Source organism: Engystomops pustulosus, chromosome 3, assembly GCF_040894005.1.
Source record: "Engystomops pustulosus chromosome 3, aEngPut4.maternal, whole genome shotgun sequence".
Lineage (NCBI taxonomy): Eukaryota > Metazoa > Chordata > Amphibia > Anura > Leptodactylidae > Engystomops > Engystomops pustulosus.
The window spans coordinates 147,465,613-147,478,984 of record NC_092413.1 but is presented as its reverse complement, the minus strand read 5'-3'; the positions used below and the strand labels follow the sequence as shown (position 1 = coordinate 147,478,984).

At 43.0% G+C, this 13,372-nt stretch overlaps 1 protein-coding gene across 2 annotated transcripts in view; it reads right to left on the bottom strand.

Moving 5' to 3' along the window:
• LOC140122079 (phospholipid scramblase family member 5-like) overlaps positions 1 to 13,372 on the bottom strand; it is a 37,466-nt gene that overhangs the window by 6,389 nt on the left and 17,705 nt on the right. Inside the window, exons 3-6 of one of the 2 annotated variants that reach the window (XM_072142488.1) lie at positions 10,832 to 11,024; positions 7,731 to 7,842; positions 6,517 to 6,616; positions 936 to 2,146 (exon numbers count right to left, since the gene is read on the bottom strand). In XM_072142488.1, the coding sequence (XP_071998589.1) occupies positions 2,103 to 2,146; positions 6,517 to 6,616; positions 7,731 to 7,842; positions 10,832 to 11,024 (449 nt within the window). In that variant the 3' untranslated portion in view covers positions 936 to 2,102. Of the gene's footprint in view, positions 1 to 935; positions 2,147 to 6,516; positions 6,617 to 7,730; positions 7,843 to 10,831; positions 11,025 to 13,372 lie in introns of those variants that run through there. The other variant, XM_072142487.1, reaches the window with a different exon arrangement.

Genomic DNA, 13,372 nt, shown 5'->3' with positions numbered 1-13,372 from the left:
ACATATTTTGGTAAAGGTTTGTTCAGTTTTACTACTTTGTAAGACCCTCAGAGCAGATAAGAATAGTAAAGAACCCAAGAGTCAGAAAAAGAAATTAAAAAAAACCCAAATCCTCCTCTCTCCGGGCTCCTCTTCTCTTTCCTGCTGCAGCGCTGAGGGTCCTGACCCTGGTTCTATGTGCTGGCGCTAGGACCCAGGACAGAACAGCGCCAGGAGGAGGAGAGGAGCCGAGTGGTGGGTACAGAACAGCTGACATGTTCCCTCTTTCTACTCGGCCACCAATGAGCACGGCCATCATCATGGGGTTGTGTAACCCTGCCTTAAAACCTCTTGATAACTTCTGCAGTGTTATTTTCATTGATGGAGACTCTCACACACTATGGATCAGAGCCCTTTGCTGAAGTAATTTAAGGCATGTTATGCTTTCCTTGTAAACCATATATTGCTTAAAGGGGTGTACATACATTTTATACTACAGATTTATAAGTGTCTGAAAGAAAAACTATTCTAGTTGATCATTGCACCCAATCAGAGCTCAGCTATTATTTTCCCACAGCAGTTTATAAAATAGCTTTGATAAATCTCCCTATGATTATCATGGCCTGATTTCATGACAGCAGTGCTAGAAGCTGAATGCTTGTAAACTATACAAGACAGATAATAATTATATAAGCTTGTATAGCAAAAGTATATATATATATATATATATATATATATATATATATATATATATATATATATACTTATGCTGTACAAATATATATATATATATATTAACTTAATAATTATTAACGGTTTATATGCAAATAATTTTTAAAATGAATAGTATTTAATTTATCTACATAATGCCTAATTAATTTATTACATTAATCAAAAATAAATGACAAATAAACGACACAGATGACACAAGAAATACACATCATGACACAGTATAGTAAGTTAAATAATGTGACATTTTATTATAAATATATATTTTTTAATGTAATTGGTTGTTACCTCCCGTCACTCACAGAGAGGGTACAGCGGCGCTCAGGACAGGAAAAACCCCCTGTGGAGGAAACCTGCAGGGAAACCATGGCCGCTGCACTGCCCTTCCTCGGGGCATACTAAGGGAGGTAACGCTATAACATTTCTGTATGTACCTACCTACAGTGACTGCATGTGGCTACCTACAGTGATTGAGTGCTGAGTGTTATGTGCTGTGAGGTGGTTTATGGGCCTTACCAATGGACAGATGGCTTCATCCATGTTGCTTTTCTGGTCGTCTCCTCCATGATGGTCTCGCAGCTGTCATCTCACATCCTGGCAGAGGTAGGTATGGATGATGATTCAGGCTTCCCTGCAGACCTCCTGCTTGCATAGCTGAAGTTGGATGATGACACAGGGGAAGCCATAGCTGGTAGACTCTGTAATCTTCCCTGGGTGCTGGAACAGCGGGGCGCGGGTAGGTTGTTCATGTTGGTCTTTCTCTTCTCCATGCCCAATGTGTGGGGTCCTCGGCCATTATCTGGTGACAGGTGTCCAGGTCTACCCAAGCTTTGAAGCCAATTTTCTTGAACAGCAGGTTGCGGTAATGATGAAAATGTTCAATCTCCAGAAACCAGAATCCTTCCAAGGCCCAGAAGAGGATCTCTGTGCGGATGTCTGAGTCTTGCTCCTCAAACTGACTGGCCAGGTAGAGTGCTGGGAAGAAGTAGTTCCTGTAGTGGTGAGTGGGAAGACGTGCTCTTCTGAAATATTCGCAGGCAGTAGCTAGGTGGTACTTGTCTGAAGAGGTCCTGCCGCTGTCACTGGAAAGGAAGTCTGTGATGTATTCATCCTCCAGGAGATTCAGGAAGGCTGCCATCTCTTCCTGCTGCTGTGCCAGGTCTATCTTCCTCTTTTTTTGGGCAGGCTCCTGGTGTTCTGGTGGTGAAGTCTCCTGCCTCTTCCTCTTTAGGTCTTTTCTTCTGTCTTCATTCGATGTGGGCGGCAGATCTTCTGTGTGTTTATCCTCCAGGTGTGTGAGGAAGGCCGCCATCTTCCTCCTCTTGGGGACAGGCTCCAGGGGATCTGGTGGTGAAGTCTCCCGTCTCTTTCTCTTCATTTCTTTTCTTCTGTCTTTACTCAATGTAGCTGGTAGGTCTTGTGTGGATCCGGGTTTTGGCTAAAATGAAAAAATCTGAATCGCTGGGTGCAGTAGCGGGAGCCGGTCTTATCACTCTGAGAGCTTTCACTGACTGGCACCAACTGTCATTTTTTTCCCTGCATTGAAGTAATGTCCTGCAATCCTATTGGCTGCTGAGTGTGGCACCTGCCACAATGACTGACACAGCAGCAAGTCTTCATATTATTTTATATCAAGCTCCTTTAATATATTGTGTATATCTGTAATATATATATATATATACAACCAATGTTGATTTGTTTCATTTTTGGCACTTTACCTTAGAATAAACTGTCTTATAATAACATGGCCAGATACTGGTTAGGCCTCATTATTATTATAAATAAGAAGACTGTACATAGCAACCAGTAGGAGCTTCCATTGCTGGCAATTTATGGGCTTATATACAACACTTCAGTCTGCTGGGCCTAGTACATTGCACTATATAGCCCCTTCTTCTCTTATGCTGGGGCAGATACTGGATATATATGATGTACTCACTGTCACCATAGATGATATATTAGGTCTCATTTATTAAAACTGTGTAAATAGCTGTGATTGTTGCACCTAATAAGTAACCAATCAAATCTCAGCTTTTATTACTGCTTAGTAAAGTGAAAGCCGTGCTGTGATTGGTTTCTATGGGTAATGCACAGATTTTCTTTGAGACAGTTTACGTGTAACACATCCTAAAGATAAGAGGCAGAGCCTCAGCAGTCACTTTGTGTGTGAGAAGACAGTGTGAATAGTTAATGTTCCTATTGCTTTAATTTAATCCCCAGTGAAAACATTTTTATGATTTGGATGATCCGTTCCTGTCCAACAACAAAATTAGAAGTATGGAAAGTATATGTGTACACAGGCTGTAATCACTGTATTGTCTCCTGATGTAGACGTGTTGTGTGTCATAGATCGATGACAGGTGACAAGAAATGGAAGTCATTGTGGTATTGGGAGACTGACCCCTATCCATCACTACGGCCATAGGCGGCACATAGAAGGTGTATGAGGAAACCATTATACGTCCATACAGATCCCTACAACAAGCAGATCTCAGACTGATCCTTCCTCATACACATAATACAATAGGGAGGACACCAGCATTGGGATAATGTCTCGCTCTATTATGGCCTTCATACTATTCCTCTACCCTTGCATCCTAAATACTGGTATTAAACAAGAACAAACTTGTAAAAGGAGACGGATGTAATGTACAGTAATTTAGTGAATGGCTGGTAACCTTTGTATGGAAGAGCTAAAAAAGACATTCACAATCCACTTATTAACCTTACAATAATCTTTCTACTTTTCAAGCTTGAAAAGCAAAATACCTTTGGGGCACAAGGTGAATGGCAGACGCGTAGATATCTATCTATGCCCACCCCTGATCCCTGTGCAGCGGGTAACCCTATAAACCACCATTATTAGCAGAACAGCAACATGTGGGGCAATAACATGAGGAGCAAATGTATCCGTCAGTTACATTTCCTCAATGTTTATTCAGTACATTGCGTCTTCCATTTCTGGGGAGGGAGAGCTATTCTGAACCTGTGGGCTTTGCCCGGAGTATACATGTCCAGACTTGAGTCCTCCATGTCACACATCCACTTCCTGCTATTAAAGGGGTTGGCCCCCTTACATGTTTTTGAATCTGTAAGTGTGAAGGACAAGATAATAGGTCATTTACCAATATAGATCTATTAATAGTTCTGCTTTGCTTTATTGATATGGAAAGTGAAGCATCTAGATTTTAGAAAAAGGTTTGGAGACACATATATTACCCCCAATAACTGAAATAATCGCAATGATGTGTGAACCACCAGGGTTATTATCCCCTTTATGCCAACTCCACACCAAGGGGAAGTAACCACCGTCCACTACATAGACCAGTGATGGCAAACCTTTAAGAGACCGAGTGCCCAAACAACGGGAAATTGCAAAGTGCCAACACAGTAATTTAAGCAGTAACTTATTGAAATCTTCTTGTTCCCTGCTCTACCACAGCTTTCACTGGTCCAGTATTGTTGACAGGAGGAGGAGAAATTGGGGTAGCCATTGGAGCTTCACTCAAGAAACCCCTGAACAAGACGAATCGTGGAGCCCAGAACAGGAGCTGCAATGGCAACAATGATCTGACCCTGTCCACTCCTTTTCTCTTTTCATGCAGTCTCAGGTAGAGCAGGATATTACCAAATCATTAACTAAAAGGCACTAACAACAGTAAAATGGCGCTCAACCACTCTATGGAGAAACCCAAACAAAAGTAACAACTACTTCAAAACTTTATCATGTCTGCTGAAAATCCCCATACAAGGTGTGCCTTAAAGGGAAACCGTGACCAAAATTTACATACTTGACAAACTGCTGTTATATAGACCTTTGCCCACATATGTCACCCAAACCTGTTTTAACCTCTAGCTGCTCCTAAAATGCCAAACTTCACTTCAGAAATATGAAGAATAGACAGAAATACTTACGGGGATGTAAGCAGAGCGCTGTAGGGGGCGGGGGTGGGTGTTATGTTAGCAGACAGAGGCATTGTAGTATGGGGGAGTCATTATTGGTGTAGACTCTATCATCTAAGTGAAGAACAGTTCTTGTAGAGTTCATGCTTCAATGGATAAGAGTCCTTATAATAATAATAATTCCTTTATTTATATAGCGCACTCAGAGCTTGCTGAATCGGTCCCTGTCACCATGGGGCTTACAATCTAATCAACCTACCAGTATGTTTTAGAGTGTGGGAGGAAACCCACGCAAACTCACAAACTCTTTGCAGATGTTTACCTGGATGGGACTTGAACTCAGGACCCCAGCGCTGCAGGGCTGTAGTGCTACCCACTGAGCCACCGTGCTGCCATGAAAAGAAGAGAGTCCACTTTTTGCTGTGGTAAGTCATGTTTAGAGGCTGCATAGGGCGTGTCACTTCAGATGCCCATCCATCCCGCTGCAGTACCACTACCTAGAAATATGTGCAACTTCCCGCACTGGGGCCTGGAGGCAGCCAGGGCCCAGAATACTGGAGTGGCTGGCAATTGCGGCCTATGGTGCGCTGATGTCACTGTGCTTGATATGGGTACCAGAGAGCTGACCTACAGCCTGGCAAGTCTCCAGCAGGTGGTGTGTGCTAGAAATATGTAGGGAGAGGCTGATCTACTTGTTCTCCCTGGGGCAACCCCTGAGTGTCTGTAATATAGGTCCCTCAGTAATGGATGGGGAGCCTGTGGTGGTAACAGCCATATCCAGGGATCAGACGGAGAACGTTGTGCAAATTAACTCATGGTTCTTTATTGAACAGGTAGCAGGCAACGGGCCTAAAGTGGAAAGTGGTTCTCTGAAGGTGTCCGGTAGTTTAATCCATTAATGACGCATGAGGTAACAGTACATGGATGTTTAAAGAGGGCTCACGGGCTGAGCCTTGTTCAAACTTAGGAAGTTGCGGCATTATGCAACCTGGCAAATAGTGCCACCAAAGCCCCCGGCGTCATTTAAATGCTGGCTGTGGTTGGTCGCCTCCATTTTGGTGGGGATTATCGCTCCCTGTGACATCATCAAGGAGCAAAGATCCATCGCCATGACTGTCTTAAGTTGATATAAAACTCCAGGGTCTGTCATTGACGAACATCTGTTTCAGTGTAGTGGTGGCTCACTGTTACAGATCCAGTGCAAAATCCCCATGTACTGCAATACAGATGTATTGCAATATATGGTAGGAACAATCAGATCCCCTATGGTTAAAGTTCCCTAGGGGTTCTGCAAATATAGTAAAAAAAAGGTATCACCGAGTCCCAAAAGTCCAAATCTATCAAAAATAAAGATGATTATTCCTAGTGGTGAATCCTGTAAGGGGAAACAGCACCCAAATGTCAGAATTGACACTCTTTCGCCACGTTGCAACATCTAAAAATTGGTCAAGAGGTTTTATGAGTCCCCAAATTGGTAGTAATGAAAACTACATTTTTCCACAAAAAAATGACACCTTACCTAGGTCCATACACTGAAGTAAGCTCTTGCTAGCAGGGCCCTCACTCCTACTGTTCCATATGACTGTTTGTATTCTTTGTAGTATGTTATTTGTATATGTCCCCTATAATTTGTAAAGTGCTACTGAATCTAAAGCTGTGCTCAGCTCAGGTTCTGGCCCGCTGAGGTGGTTGGCCATGTCCACTTGTCCTTATATCTCAGCCTCTAATACAGGGCTGGGACAGGGAACGAGTTAATGCCTCCATATTAAACCATAAATTCACTGACTGCAAGGAAAGATGGTGAAACGAACAATTGAAACCTAAAGGAGCCGATTCATTTTTCATACATTTCTCTTTATGCTCCAAACAGTGAGCAAAGTTTGACCCATCAGGTCAGTGACTTACTGTCAAGGCCAAAGAAGTCATGATCCATGTTGTAATCTTCATTAAATCCTGGCCACCTCTTCCATATAATAGCAATCTTCTCACCATCAACTGATGTAACCTGCATTCAGAATAGAACATTGTATCGGATTTTCTTCCATAAAAGTCAGCAGGTCCTTGAAAATCTGGGACATCACAAAGATGTTATCCATATACTGGTTGATGGTCATGAATGGACCTTACTAAGCATAGGGTTTTATTTTGAAAAAATTTACATAAAAAAACAGATTAAAGGGCATCTACCACCCGGATCAAGGATAGTTAACCAAGCACACTGACATACCGGCATGTTCCCCTCTGTCAGGATCTGCTCTTCTATTATCTTTCTTACACCCTGCTTTTTTTTTTTTAAAGGCTTTTATGCAATATGCATTGTGATTATGCAAATGAACCTGGGTGTTAATGAAGCGATGAAGCCTGGAGCCCCTCAGACTCATTTGCATAACTTTTAAAGCCTTTTTTTCTTAAAAACGAAGCTAAAAGAGAAGATCCTGCCAGAGGGGGGCACACACCAGTATGTCAGTGTGCTTGGTTTACATCCAATTTTTACCTATTTAATCCTATCCTATAAGGTAATGTAATTATCTTTTTATGAAATACAGCATTTTCATTCATGGCATTCTGCAATAGTTTCTAATGGAGATTTGTTAGTTGTTGTAAAACGGGCAATGATTTATTACCTTACTCTCTTCTTGCCCTTTACCACTTAATGATAATATCTTAAAGGTTTATGAAAGAAGCCTGAAGGTTTTGGTTGGATTGGATGATTATATAGTGTGTATTGAAGGTAACTAATCATGCCGATGCCCGTCAAGCTAGTTCCTGAAAAGGTTTCTTGTGCTCCTTCCTGCTGACAGTTTCCCGCGTTGCTGACCTTTCGTTTATTTGCCAATGTTTCTCTGTTTTGTCCCTGACCTACTGATCTCCTGCACTGATGTTGGCAGTGCAGCTTCTGCCCAGCTTGACCAATGACCTGACTCCCCGTCTTCTCTGAACTTCATCTGCATTGACCTTGATTTATACCTGCCAACTTTCTGTCCAGAAAAATAAATATGCTTTCTCCTAAAGACCAAAAATGGGCAAAAAGTTATATTTCACAATAAGGAGCTGCTAAAAAATGCTGAAAAGAGATGGCTTTTATTTGTATGAGCCCACAATTATTGAATCAATATTACCTGGAATTCTTGGTCGGAGTGACAGCGTGCTGCACTCCATGGGCCTTGGATGTTCATTGTCCTTTTTCCCTCTGAGTCATGTATTGAAAGACTTGGACTAAACAAGCTCCATCTATATAAGAAAGTCAAAGACATCTCTGGATATAGAAGTTTACTTAAAGGGGTTTTCCCACTAAAACCACACATTTTACCACGTACTGCTGACTACTGAGACTCTTGTGATAATAATAAAGGGTCAGGCAGACTTCTCCAGATGAATGAAGGGGCAGTGTGTATCTGTGACCACTAGTCTGCTCTCCTCTACCAAACTGACTGAACTTTCTCCTATCTCAAATATGATTGGAGCAGTGGTTACATGTCACATTACTGGTATATACAAACATTCTAGTTTGCCAAGGTGGGGGGAGAGGGCTCACCACACAAGCAGGAGAATAGCTTCCGGTGGGGAGCTGAAGGCATAAGGGGAGGGTTGATAGAGAAAATGTGAGAGGGGATCTTGATTGGATTAGTGACAAGCGGCAAGAATGAGGGGAAATATGCAAAATAGAATATGCAAGTTGGCATTTTTCTGGCAGGAAGCCAGGAAAGGTTTGATATAGTGTATTTCAGAAAGCATATAACATTTCGGTATATTGTACTGTGTCTGTGTGAACCTGCCCTCTGCTAAAAATAGCCTTCTGGTGACAGGTTCCCTCTAAGTTTTGGTTTCCCGGCAAAACTTATTGTCCAAAAGATTGTAATATATATGACACTGGAAGGGGTTGGCGGTGTCATCAGCAGTGCCACTCACAGCAACCACTGTACTTTGTGGTAGTGTAGTGCTGCAAACAGCTGATTGCCAAGGGTGCCACACATCGCAGCCCAATCAATCTCATATGGATATCTATCCTGGTAATCGGTTATAATTAGTTTTAGGCCTCATTCAGACGGCCTTTTGCGGGGGGAGGACGAGCACTCTTCACCCCTCTCCCCTCCTTAGGCAGACGAGTGGCTACGAGTGGCCCTACTCGATAACTATGCGCTGACACACTGGGGCATATTTACTTAGCCGTCCGAGTCACGATCCACGATCCGGACTCTCCGACGATGATGTACTGTCCAAGTAGATCCTGCGCCGGATATCCTGCATGTGTTGCTTCCCGCTCAGGTACGCCGGAGTTCACCTTCTTCTTCCCGGTGCATGTAACCGCTTGGCGACACAAATTTATATGTGAAACCCCGCACTTAATCCGAATCCGGCGGATCGTCCGATGGCCCACCCCCTGATTTGTGTCACGTGAAAGTGATTGTGACACAATCCAATCGCGTGCGACACAATCCCCAGCACGATCCCCGAAAAGTCGGGAAACCCAACGAAAATGCGGCCGCAGGACCCTTAGTAAATAAGCCCTACTGTGTGCTCACTGCACAGTGACTAAGAGCCATAGAAGTCTATGGGGGCCGTGATCTAGTCGCAAATTATGTAACCAGATCATGGGAGAGTGGAAGCAAGAAGTTTTGCATGCAAACCCATTTACGACGGATTATAGGGAAAAATTAATGGACAGCTGGAATATTTGGAGAAAACATTTTTAATGATCACTAATGTCATCAATCCATGTATCACAGCTACAGTGATGCAAGAAGTCTATTTCTATTGATTCCTATTTAATATGAGGATAGCTGAGGCCCCCTGAAACGAAAAAGAGAGTTATGAGACTGGGATCTGGAGGCCGCAGTTTGCTAGTATTATGCTATTAATTATACAAATTGGTGTGAACTGAGTTTTCCTGTTCTTTTTGGCTAACTTTTTTTCCGAATACACTGGCCCACATTTATTAAAGGGAACCCGTCACCACTATTTTCACAAATAGAGGTAGTGGCAGGTTCCTATAGAGCTCTAGTAACTATCTGACACCCTGCTTTTAGCTAAAAATTGTTCCCCTCAGATCCCCATAAAATCAGAGTTATAATCTTGCCTGGTATCTATGCAGCTTTGGAGCTAGTCCACGGGGGCGTGGCCTAATGTCATGTGACCAGGGTGACATCATCAAAGGTCCTTGAGCTACTTAATATGAAAACTATACCCCATGTACATATCTGACCACATAAAACCATCACAGCAGCCTCCATGGACTTCTACTCCTCTCCATGCAGGCTGCTGTGATTTCATGTGATAAAATATGCTGTGATTTCATGACATATATGCTTAGTGTACAGCTCCTAATGCTACAAAAGCTATAGGACCTGCGATGATGTCACCCTGGTCACATGACATTATAGCAGCATACAGAGATAGGGATGGGGAGGAGCTGCTGGATTCAGCCCGAGGAGGCCACGCCCACCTGGACTACATGTAGCCATGCTTAGTTACCAGATAAAACTATAAAGTTGAATATATGGGAATCTCAGGGGCATAATTTTTAGCTACAAGCAGGGTGTCAAATAGTTATTAGAGCTCTATAGGAACCTGTCACTAGCTGTATTTGTGAAAATAGTGGTGACGGGTTCCCTTTAAAGTGATTGTGCCAGTCTTCTGCCTGACTTGTCTCACTGAAAAGTACATGCAAACTGCTTGCAAATGTATTTATAAAGTGTTTGTGCCAGTTTGTGGTGTGGCTGCACTGTGGCCGACATGCCACAAAATTCTGCACCTAAAGGGGCGTTCCGGTGTCGATTTGGATCGTGCTCCACATTGATTACAGCGACTCAAGAGAGTTGTGTTGCCTCATTGTTGGTGTGCGCCCCTGCGAGCACCACATCTCAACTTTACTGTCTGGGTCAGAGAACCAGCTGCTATACATATTTATACTCAAAGCAATCTCTTATCAAATAACAAGCAAGATTCCACTTGGCTCTATTTCACTGCCAATCTCTATTAATATAACGTATTACACTAAGGTCTTCTGCCCATTTGTTTGCCTTTTGTCTCTATCCCGGAGGTGTGAGGTTAATTTTCCCAGCTCCAATCTATCCATTGATTAGCTGAAACATATTCTTATACAATTTTGTTAAATAAACATTGCCATTGGATGGAGTGCTGCCTGTGCTTTACTAGCAGAGTTACTGTTTTCTGAATTGAGGAACTAAACTGCTGCTGGATAGTGGGACTGTAAACTGACCTCTGCTGGACAAAGCCTAGAAGAGCATTAGTAGAGGAGAAGACTCTGATGACCATGAGGCAACAGAACAAGCAGCAGACATCCACCCGGTAGGGTCGACAGAATCGGAGTACTTCTTCTCGGTTCTGGTCACAGAGACGAAGGCAGCAGGAGCGAGCAGGGCCACACATTTGGTAGCACAAGCAACTGGAATCTACAATAAAGAAACACAGTACACCTAGTACCGTCATGCGGTACTATGTCAACAACATAGTGACATAGCACCACCTTTAACATGCAAATGCTTGATGGTTATGGTTATCATTTTATCACAATATGTCACGAAAATGTTAGACAGACATGCAAATCACTTGTGCAACAACTCCCAGTGACATAATAGGGTTTTGGCACCAGAAAGACATGCTTTAAAGCGCAACCACATTGGAAATCATTTTTTATATTGTGTGCGGGGGGACATTTTTCTAATATACTTCATAAACAAATTCTGCTTACTCCCTCCCATACAGATGCTTATTCCAGCCTGTACACTGTGGGGCTTTTGCCTTTTTTGTTGTGCTCATTTCCGGTACCAGTAAAAATGTGATTTTCTGCCTCCTTTGGTGCCGACACAATTAATACGTGGATTTTTAATTTTTTTTGCGCTAGAAAATGGCGGAAAGTAGACCAAAATAAATTTCTTCTATCAGGACAAGGTTGGCTCTGTCCTCTGGTAATTATTACAGTGGCCGTTTCTGTGGCTCCTCAGCAGCCTGCTCAGCAAATTCTCCAACTGATGCACACATTTGAGGCATCAGGACAAAAAATGGTCCCAGTGTGGACAGATATTTGGAGGGACATTTATATAAAGTGTCGTGACCACCACCAGGTTGGTTTCTGACTAGCTGTTGGTAATGAGGTATATATTTAATTTTGTGCCGCTTAGCAAATACTATTTCTGTCCCTCGGACCATTTTCTCTTCCTCGGAGAATGCAGTTGGAGAATTTGTTGAGAAGGGTAGACTAATTTTTTTGGTCTACTCTCTACTCTTTTCTTTCCAGCAGCAAACAATAAAAAGACATATTAATTGTGCAAGAGTTTCCACACCACGAAAACCCAGACCCTTTTCAGAGCAAAAACGGAGAAGGCAGAAAATATTTTTTTTCTGGCGCTGACCACTAATAAATGGGTTGGAAAGGAAAACAGGTGCTGGGAGCGCGAGGAAACTCCATAGTAAATGCCTCCCATTATCTGCTAAACACCACAAAATTAAATATATACCTCATTACCGACAGCTAGTTGGAAACCAAACCAGCAGAATGTCTCCCTGTGTGTCTATGGAGGCTGCATAAGCTCACATCTAATCTCTCTGTGTTTGATTAAACCAAGCTTTGTACAGTCTTCATATATCTGACCCGGGTGCATCACTATGACGCGGTGGTGTAGAAACTATAAACTATGACGCCACGCAGCGGGCAACGCCGCGTAATCATGATGCGCTCGGCCAGAAGACAGAGAAGAAGGAGTTTCGGGGACGGGGAGGAGAAGCCGGGAGGTGAGTATATATATATATGAATATATATATATATATATATATATATATATATATATATATATATTTATTTTTTGAAGATGGCACTGCTGTGGACTTCACAGTAATGTTGGGGGGAGGTTTATGTAAAGGGGGGGGGGTCTGGGCTGGATGTTTTTATTAAGAAGGGGCATCTGGAGCGGACTTTTCATTAATAGGGGAAATCTGGGATGGACATTTCATTAAGAGGGGGCACCTGGAGTGGACATTTCATTAAAGGGGGCATCTGTAGTGGACATTTCATTAAAGGGGGCATCTGGGGTAGACATTTTATTAAACAGCGGCATCTGCTGTGGAAAATACATTAAAGGGTGGCATCTAGGTTGGAAATTTTATTTAAGGGTGCAATCTGAAGTGGATATTTCAATAAAGGGCAGAATCTGCTGTAGACAACTCATTAAAGGGGGCATCTGCTGTCACCTGTCACCCCCCCCAAAAGACCCCACCAAATATGTCCCCCATAATCCTCCCTCAGCCCCATTCTAGCAATGACAGTTTTAAAAAAAAATTAGTTTGGCAAAGTTAGTTTTAATCCATCCGCCCTCAAATAAGAGGGCAGTCGGCCGTATTCATGAGGGGGCCAGCCGAGACACCCCCTCCACGTCCCTGTCAGCAGGGACCTGTAAGAAAAGCCGGCAGCAGCGCTTATATTACGCCGCTGGCTTATTCACAGAGCCGGTCGAATATATATAACATTCGGCCAGCGCTGTTAATAAGCACGGCGCCAGCGCATGACATCGATTGCGTAATATACGTGCTGCGCTGCTGCCGGCTTTTCTTACAGGTCCCTGCTGACAGGAGCATAGAGGAGTGTGTCGGCCGGCCCCCTCATGAATACGGCCGACTGCCAGGGGACAGGATACGAGGATCCTTATTTGGTAAGAGGTCGGAACGATTAAAACTAACTTTGCCAACCTAAATTTTAAAAAAAATGTTATTGCTAGAATAGGGCTGGGGAAGGATTGTGGGGGAC